Source organism: Entelurus aequoreus, linkage group LG22 (assembly GCF_033978785.1).
Source record: "Entelurus aequoreus isolate RoL-2023_Sb linkage group LG22, RoL_Eaeq_v1.1, whole genome shotgun sequence".
Taxonomy (NCBI): domain Eukaryota; kingdom Metazoa; phylum Chordata; class Actinopteri; order Syngnathiformes; family Syngnathidae; genus Entelurus; species Entelurus aequoreus.
The window spans coordinates 3,728,958-3,738,957 of NC_084752.1; the positions used below are offsets into that span (position 1 = coordinate 3,728,958).

The window sequence follows — 10,000 nt, forward strand, 5'->3', positions numbered from 1 at the left end:
TTTTTTTTTCAAAGCCAATCAGAAAGAAGGGGCGGTCTAAGCATGCCCGCCCCCAAAGTACCAAAATGAAACATGACAGCGCACAGACCGAGACAGCGCGCGCACAGAAAGGCACCGCGCGCGCGCACAAAGGCACCACGCGCGCGCAAAAGGTTGTCGCGCGCGCGCATGAAGTGGAGAATCAGCGCGCGATAACAGTTTTTACACGCTTGGATTTTTGGTACTAATGTGACGCCATAGAATTCTTTCCCATTCTTGTTTCATGTAGAGCTTCAGTCGTTCAACAGTCCGGGGGTCTCCGCTGTCGGATTTTAGGCTTCATAATGCGCCACACATTTTCCATGGGAGACAGGTCTGGACTGCAGGCGGGCCAGGAAAGTACCCGCACTCTTTTTTTTACGAAGCCACGCTGTTGTAACACGTGCTGAATGTGGCTTGGCATTGTCTTGCTGAAATAAGCAGGGGCGTCCATGAAAAAGACGGCGCTTAGATGGCAGCATATGTTGTTCCAAAACCTGTATCAGCATTAATGGTGCCTTCACAGATGTGTAAGTTACCCATGCCTCGGGAGCTAATACACCCCCATACCATCACAGATGCTGGCTTTTACACTTTGCGTCGATAACAGTCTGGATCAGGGGTCACCAACGCGGTGCCCGCGGGCACCAGGTAGCCCGTAAGGACCAGATGAGTAGCCCGCTGGCCTGTTCTAAAAATAGCTCAAATAGCAGCACTTACCAGTGAGCTGCCTCTATTTTTTAAATTTTATTTATTTACTAGCAAGCTGGTCACGCTTTGCTCGACATTTTTAATTCTAAGAGAGACAAAACTCAAATAGAATTTGAAAATCCAAGAAAATATTTTAAAGACTTGGTCTTCACTTGTTTAAATAAATTCATTATTTTTTTTACTTTGCTTCTTATAACTTTCAGAAAGACAATTTTAGAGAAAAAATACAACCTTAAAAATGATTTTAGGATTTTTAAACACATATACCTTTTTACCTTTTAAATTCCTTCCTCTTCTTTCCTGACAATTTAAATCAATGTTCAAGTAAATTAATTGTTTTTATTGTAAAGAATAATAAATACATTTGAATTTAATTCTTCATTTTAGCTTCTGTTTTTTCGACGAAGAATATTTGTGAAATATTTCTTCAAACTTATCATGTTTAAAATTCAAAAAAAATATTCTGGCAAATCTAGAAAATCTGTACAATCAAATTTAAATCTTATTTCGAAGTCTTTTGAATTTCTTTTAAAATTTTTGTTCTGGAAAATCTAGAAGAAATAATGATTTGTCTTTGTTAGAAATATAGCTTGGTCCAATTTGTTGTATATTCTAACAAAGTGCAGATTGGATTTTAACCTATTTAAAACATGTCATCAAAATTCTAAAATTAATCTTAATCAGGAAAAATTACTAATGATGTTCCATAAATTATTTTTTTATTTTTTTCAAAAAGATTCGAATTAGCTAGTTTTTCTCTTCTTTTTTTCGGTTGAATTTTGAATTTTAAAGAGTTGAAATTGAAGATAAGCTATGTTTCAAAATTTAATTGTCATTTTTTTCGTGTTTTCTCCTCTTTTAAAGGCCTACTGAAACCCACTACTACCGACCACGCAGTCTGATAGTTTATATATCAATGATGAAATCTTAACATTATAACACATGCCAATACGGCCGGGTTAACTTATAAAGTGACATTTTAAATTTGCCGCTAAACTTCCGGTTCGAAACGCCTCTGAGGATGACGTATGCGCGTGACGTAGCCCGACGAACACGGGTATGCCTTCCACATTGAAGCCGATACGAAAACGCTCTGTTTTCATTTCATAATTCCACAGTATTCTGGACATCTGTGTTCGTGAATCTGTTTCAATCATGTTCATTGCATTATGGAGAAGGAAGCCAAGCAAGCAAAGAAGAAAGTTGTCGGTGCGAAATGGACGTATTTTTCGAACGTAGTCAGCCACAACAGTACACAGCCGGCGCTTCTTTGTTTACATTCCCGAAAGATGCAGTCAAGATGGAAGAACTCGGATAACAGAGACTCTAACCAGGAGGACTTTTGATTTGGATACACAGACGCCTGTAGAGAACTGGGACAACACAGACTCTTACCAGGATTACTTTGATTTGGATGACAAAGACGCAGACGTGCTACTGTGAGTATGCAGCTTTGGCTTTTTTTTGCGTATGTACGTAACTTTTTTAAAATATATAAGCTTTATGAACCTTGGGTTAGGTGAACGGTCTTTTGGGCTGAGTGATTGTGTGTGTTGATCATGTGTTTGAATTGTATTGGCGTGTTCTATGGAGCTAGGAGCTAGCAGAGGAGCTAGGAGCTAGCATAACACGTACCGTACCGTAAGTGCGCGTCACGTACGTAACTTTTTAAAAATATATAAGCTTTATGAACCTTGGGTTAGGTGAACGGTCTTTTGGGCTGAGTGATTGTGTGTGTTGATCGGGTGTTTGAATTGTATTGGCGTGTTCTATGGAGCTAGGAGCTAGCAGAGGAGCTAGGAGCTAGCATAACAAACACGCAGGTGTTATTATGCAGGATTAATTTGTGGCATATTAAATATAAGCCTGGTTGTGTTGTGGCTAATAGAGTATATATATGTCTTGTGTTTATTTACTGTTGTAGTCATTCCCAGCTGAATATCAGGTACCGTGAGTATGCAGCCTTGGCTGCTAAACATTCGATAACTTGACCGTATGTGCGCGTCACGTACGTAACTTTTTAAAAATATATAAGCTTTATGAACCTTGGGTTAGGTAAACGGTCTTTTGGGCTGAGTGATTGTGTGTGTTGATCAGGTGTTTGAATTGTATTGGCGTGTTCTATGGAGCTAGGAGCTAGCAGAGGAGCTAGGAGCTAGCATAACAAACACGCAGGTGTTTTTATGCAGGATTAATTTGTGGCATATTAAATATAAGCCTGGTTGTGTTGTGGCTAATAGAGTATATATATGTCTTGTGTTTATTTACTGTTGTAGTCATTCCCAGCTGAATATCAGGTCACCCTCGGCTCTCACAGCATCTTCCCTATCTGAATAGCTTCAACTCCCCACTAGTCCTTCACTTGCACTTTACTCATCCACAAATCTTTCATCCTCGCTCAAATTAATGGGGAAATTGTCGCTTTCTCGGTCCGAATCTCTCTCACTTCATGCGGCCATCATTGTAAACAATAGGGAACTTTGCGTATATGTTCAACTGACTACGTCACGCTACTTCCGGTAGGTGCAAGCCTTTTTTTTATCAGATACCAAAAGTTGCAATCTTTATCGTCGTTGTTCTATACTAAATCCTTTCAGCAAAAATATGGCAATATCGCGAAATGATCAAGTATGACACATAGAATAGATCTGCTATCCCCGTTTAAATAAAAAAAATTCATTTCAGTAGGCCTTTAAACTGTTCAATTAAGCGTAAATATAATTAATTATTAATAATAACATAGAGTTAAAGGTAAATTGAGCAAATTGGCTATTTCTGGCAATTTATTGAAGTGTGTATCAAACTGGTAGCCCTTCGCATTAATCACTACCCAAGAAGTAGCTCTTGGTTTCAAAAAGGTTGGTGACCCCTGGTCTGGATGGTTCACTTCCCCTTTGGTCCGGATGACACGATGTCGAATATTTCCAAAAACAATTTGAAATGTGGACTCGTCAGACCGCAGAACACTTTTCCACTTTGCATGAGTCCATCTTAGATGATCTCGGGCCCATAGAAGCCGGTGGCGTTTCTGGGTGTTGTTGATAAATGGCTTTCGCTTTGCATAGTTGAGCTTTAACTTGCACTTACAGATGTAGCGACCAACTGTAGTTACTGACAGTGGTTTTCTGAAGTGTTCCTGAACCCATGTGGTGATATCCTTTAGAGATTGATGTCGTTTTTTGATACAGTGCCGTCTGAGGGATGGAAGGTCACGGTCATTCAATGTTGGTTTCCGGCCATGCCGCTTACGTACATTCTCTGAACCTTTTGATGATATTATGGAGCGTAGATGTTGAAATCCCTAAATTTCTTGCAATTGCACTTTGGGAAACGTTGTTCTTAAACTGTTTGACTACTTGCCCACGCAGTTGTGGACAAAGTGGTGACCCTCGCCCCATCCTTTCTTGTGAAAAACTGAGCATTTTTTTGGGAAGCTGCTTTTATACCCAATCATGGCACCCACCTGTTCCCAATTAGCCTGCACACCTGTGGGATGTTCCAAATAAGTCTTTGATGAGCATTCCTCAACTTTATCAGTCTTTTTTGCCACCTTTCCCAACTTCTTTGTCACGTGTTGCTGCCATCAAATTCTAAAGTTAATGATTATTTGCAACAAAAAAAAAAGTTTATGAGTTTGAACATCAAATATGTTGTCTTTGTAGCATATTCAACTGAATATGGCTTGAAAAGGACTTGCAAATCATTGTATTCCGTTTATATTTACATCTAACACCATTTCCCAACTCATATGGAAACGGGGGTTTGTAGGATTTTTGCCTCACATTTTTCCAGTCCATCCTTAAAAACAGCAACACAAGTGTATCAGAGAGGACATTTGACTCGCATTTTTGCTGCAGATGACTAAAAAGAGCACAGTCCTGCTTACCAAATCCCAGAGAGCCATCTGTCGGTCGTTCCACCTGGACGTGCCTGACGTGAGCAGCTTCTTCACGTTGCCAAGGACGATGACCTTGCTGGCCTTGTGCGTCTTACACTTGGCCTCCTAAGAAGGGGTCAAGGGTCAACTTTTAATTCATGCAAGGTCATGTGATCCAAAGGAGGAGGCGAGATGATTTAAAGTCGTGTGATGTAAAGTGCGGAGGCCTACTTCCTGTCTCTAGGTCATGTGGTGTCGGGGGGACAGGAAGCGTACCTGCAGCAGGCTTCCCGAGCGCGTCTCCAGGAGTCGCAACTTCCTGTCTTTGCAGGTGGTGGCCATGACGCTGCCGTCCGTGTTGAAGGACATGGACAGGACCACGTCCGTGTGCTGGCTGAGGGTCCGCACGGGGTTCTTGATCACCTGCTCGGGACAGTCCAGGTTCCAGATCATGACCTGAGGACAAGCGTGACCACAGCACAGAAAACGTGACTTATTTACGACTTCATGAAATATTGAAAATACAATAAAAATGTACTTGTTATACACGACGTTTAATTGATTTGAGCAGTACCTATAAAGCACCACCAGGTGACAATAACGGTTTAGTTGAATTATTACGATAGGGCTGGGCAATACGAATGAAAACTGTATCACGATATTAGTGTATGATTATAGTTGATAACGATAAATATTAGAGATGTCTGATAATATCGGCCTGCCTATATATGCGTTAAAATGTAATATCGGAAATTATCGGTATCGTTTTTTTTAATTATCGGTATCGTTTTTTTTGTGTTTTTTTTTTATTTTTATATTAAATCAAGATAAAAAACACAAGATACACTTACAATTAGTGCACCAAACCAAAAAACCTCCCTCCCCCCATTTACACTCATTCACACAAAAGGGTTGTTTCTTTCTGTTATTAATATTCTGCTTCCTACATTATATATCAATACATATCAATACAGTCTGCAAGGGATACAGTCCGTAAGCATTATATATCAATATATATCAATACAGTCTGCAAGGGATACAGTCCGTAAGCATTATATATCAATACAGTCTGCAAGGGATACAGTCCGTAAGCACACATGATTGTGCGTGCTGCTGCTCCACTAATAGTACTAACCTTTAACACTTCATTTTACTCATTTTCATTCATTACTAGTTTCTATGTAACTGTTTTTATATTGTTGTACTTACTTTTTTATTCAAGAAAATGTTTTTAATTTATTTATCTTATTTTACTAATTTTATTAAAAATTACCTTATTTTCACCATACCTGGTTGTCCAAATTAGGCATAATAATGTGTTAATTCCACGACTGCATATATCGGTTGATATCGGTATCGGTAATTAAAGAGTTGGACAATATCGGAATATCGGATATCGGCAAAAAGCCATTATCGGACATCCCTAATAAATATGGATATTTTGTATGACCTTTGAAAAATATTAACTTTTTTTTCAAATGTAATCTTCTGATTATAAACCCCTCAACTATCAAGGCAGAAAGGACACAAAATGTCAACAGAACTATGGAAAACAATGTCAACAACATTCTAAAATCACATTGAAGTCTTAATAATAACCTGTTAAAAAAGGTCTGGGCAATTATTTTGACTCGGAGGGCCAAATTTGGAGAAAAAATGTGTCTGGGGGCCGGTATATCTTTCTATCTATGTATACATATATACTATGTGTATATATATATATATATATATATATATATATATATATATATATATATATATATATATATATATATATATATATATATATATATATATATATATATATATATATATATATATATATATATATATATATATATATATATATATATATATATATATATATATATATATATATATATATTTAATTTATTTATCTAATTTTACAAATTTTTTAAAAAAGTACGTTATCTTCACCATACCTGGTTGTCCAAATTAGGCATAATAATGTGTTAATTCCACAACTGCATATATCGGTTGATATCGGTATCGGTTGATATCGGTATCGGTAATTAAAGAGTTGGACAATATCGGAATATCGGATATCGGCAAAAAGCCATTATCGGACATCCCTAATATATATACATATATATACTGTATATATACATATATACATGTATATATATACAAACCCCGTTTCCATATGAGTTGGGAAATGGTGTTAGATGTAAATATAAACGGAATACAATGATTTGCAAATCCTTTTCAAAACCATATTCAGTTGAATATGCTACAAAGACAACATATTTGATGTTCAAACTGATAAACATTTTTTTTTGTTGCAAATAATCATTAACTTTAGAATTTGATGGCAGCAACACGTGACAAAGAAGTTGGGAAAGGTGGCAAAAAAGACTGATAAAGTTGAGGAATGCTCATCAAGCACTTATTTGGAACATCCCACAGGTGAACAGGCTAATTGGGAACAGGTGGGTGCCATGATTGGGTATAAAAGCAGCTTCCATGGAATGCTCAGTCATTCACAAACAAGGATGGGGCGAGGGTCACCACTTTGTCAAAAAATGCGTGAGCAAATTGTTGAACAGTTTAAGAACAACCTTTCTCAAGCAGCTATTGCAAGGAATTTAGGGATTTCACCATCTACGCTCCGTAATATCATCAAAGAGTTCAGAGAATCTGGAGAAATCACTGCACGTAAGCAGCTAAGCCCGTGACCTCCCATCCCTCAGGCTGTACTGCATCAACAAGCCACATCAGTGTGTAAAGGATATCACCACATGGGCTCAGGAACACTTCAGAAACCCACTGTCAGTAACTACAGTTAGTCGCTACATCTGTAAGTGCAAGTTAAAACTCTCCTACGCAAGGCGAAAACCGTTTATCAACAACACCCAGAAACGCCGTCGGCTTCGCTGGGCCCGAGCTCATCTAAGATGGACTGATGCAAAGTGGAAAAGTGTTCTGTGGTCTGACGAGTCCACATTTCAAATTGTTTTTGGAAACTGTGGACGTCGTGTCCTCCGGACCAAAGAGGAAAAGAACCATCCGGATTGTTCTAGGCGCAAAGTGTAAAAGCCAGCATGTGTGATGGTATGGGGGTGTATTAGTGCCCAAGACATGGGTAACTTACACATCTGTGAAGGCGCCATTAATGCTGAAAGGTACATACAGGTTTTGGAGCAACATATGTTGCCATCCAAGCAACGTTACCATGGACGCCCCTGCTTATTTCAGCAAGACAATGCCAAGCCACGTGTTACATCGACGTGGCTTCATAGTAAAAGAGTGCGGGTACTAGACTGGCCTGCCTGTAGTCCAGACCTGTCTCCCATTGAAAATGTGTGAAGCCTAAAATAGCAGAAGGGAGACCCCCGGACTGTTGAACAACTTAAGCTGTACATCAAGCAAGAATGGGAAAGAATTCCACCTGAGAAGCTTCAAAAATGTGTCTCCTCAGTTCCCAAACCTTTACTGAGTGTTGTTAAAAGGAAAGGCCATGTAACACAGTGGTGAACATGCCCTTTCCCAACTACTTTGGCACGTGTTGCAGCCATGAAATTCTAAGTTAATCATTATTTGCAAAAAAGGGCCCAGTTATATAAGCAGTTATATAGTTCTGAGTGTAAACAATGGTAGTAATCACAACAAGTAATCCTGTATGGTAATCATAGTAATCAAGTGTGTTAAAACAGGTTCATCAAATGGGGAATATGTGTATTATCCTAGTAGGAGAAAATAAAAATACTTAGGACTAAAAGAGGGGAAAGAAAAGGCATAGCAACGTGACTAGAGTCATGTTGTCGTGGCCAAGAAAAGAGGAAGTAAGAAAGGAGGAAGTCAGGGAAAACGGGGCTTAGAGACAGATGGTCAGTAAGAAACGGGAAGTTGGGTAAGAATCTGGAACGTTCCAGAATCTTCCAGTCAAAGGGTAGCAACAAGTGTACTGTAACCAATGTATTGTTGAGAATAATGTGATGCATTATAACCCCATAGCAGGGAGAAAGGTGGTCGGCTTAGAGAAGTATCCACCCAGAAACAAAGGGTATATAGGGATGTAGAATTCACTATTATACGGGATTTCCTACTTCTACGTGGCATCGAATGGACTACACAGAGGACTCTTGACCTGCTTGGACTAAAATAACTTTTCCAGCTCTCCAAGAAGGACCTGATTCGACAAACAAGAGACTTTTGTCCATTCTGATCTCCCCCTGCGACAAAAGCAAAAGAGGAACAGAACTTCCGTGTCTACCAGAGGAACAAAGGTGTGGGCCACTCATGACCGACGCCACTTCTCCTGCTGACTCCTCTCTTCTGCTGACGCAGCCCAAGCCTGGATGTGATCACCCGGCCCGGTGATCTATCCGGCTTCTTACACATTTCAGAGACACTTTTTCAGACATTTTCGGTTTTCCCCCTTTTAGGATTGTTTCAGTTTTCCCCATTTTGGGACCGTTTTCGTGTTTTCCCCTTTTTGGGACCGCGTTCTTGTTTTCCCCATTTTGAGACCGTTTTCGTGTTTTCCCCTTTTTGGGACCGCGTTCGTGTTTTCCCCTTTTTGGGACCGCGTCCGTGTTTTCCCCTTTTTGGGACCGCGTTCGTGTTTTCCCCTTTTTGGGACCGTTTAGATCAGGGGTCACCAACGCGGTGCCCGCGGGCACCAGGTAGCCCGTAAGGACCAGATGAGTAGCCCGCTGGCCTGTTCTAAAAATAGCTCAAATAGCAGCACTTACCAGTGAGCTGCCTCTATTTTTTAAATTGTATTTATTTACTAGCAAGCTGGTCTCGCTTTGCCTGACATTTTTAATTCTAAGAGAGACAAAACTCAAATAGAATTTGAAAATCCAAGAAAATATTTTAAAGACTTGGTCTTCACTTGTTTAAATAAATTAATTAATTTTTTTACTTTGCTTCTTATAACTTTCAGAAAGACAATTTTAGAGAAAATATACAACCTTAAAAATTATTTTAGGATTTTTAAACACATATACCTTTTTACCTTTTAAATTCCTTCCTCTTCTTTCCTGACAATTTAAATCAATGTTCAAGTAAATTTATTTTTTTTATTGTAAAGAATAATAAACACATTTTAATGTAATTCTTCATTTTAGCTTCTGTTTTTTCGAGGAAGAATATTTGTGAAATATTTCTTCAAACTTATTATGATTAAAATTCAAAAAAATTATTCTGGCAAATCTAGAAAATCTGTAGAATCAAATTTAAATCTTATTTCAAAGTCTTTTGAATTTCTTTTAAAATTTTTGTTCTGGAAAATCTAGAAGAAATAATGATTTGTCTTTTTTAGAAATATAGCTTGGTCCAATTTGTTATATATTCTAACAAAGTGTAAATTGGATTTTAACCCAGTTAAAATGTGTCATCAAAATTCAAAAATGAATCTTAATCAGGAAA

The 10,000-nt window shown here is 38.5% G+C and overlaps 1 protein-coding gene across 2 annotated transcripts in view; it reads right to left on the minus strand.

The window, feature by feature from the left end:
• Positions 1-10,000, minus strand: part of coro2aa (coronin 2Aa) — a 115,733-nt gene that overhangs the window by 18,245 nt on the left and 87,488 nt on the right. For both annotated transcript variants that reach the window (XM_062033407.1, XM_062033408.1), the window contains 2 exons: positions 4,883-5,062; positions 4,616-4,732 (listed from right to left, as the gene is read on the minus strand). In XM_062033407.1, coding sequence (XP_061889391.1) covers positions 4,616-4,732; positions 4,883-5,062 — 297 coding nt within the window. The remainder of the gene's footprint in view (positions 1-4,615; positions 4,733-4,882; positions 5,063-10,000) is intronic.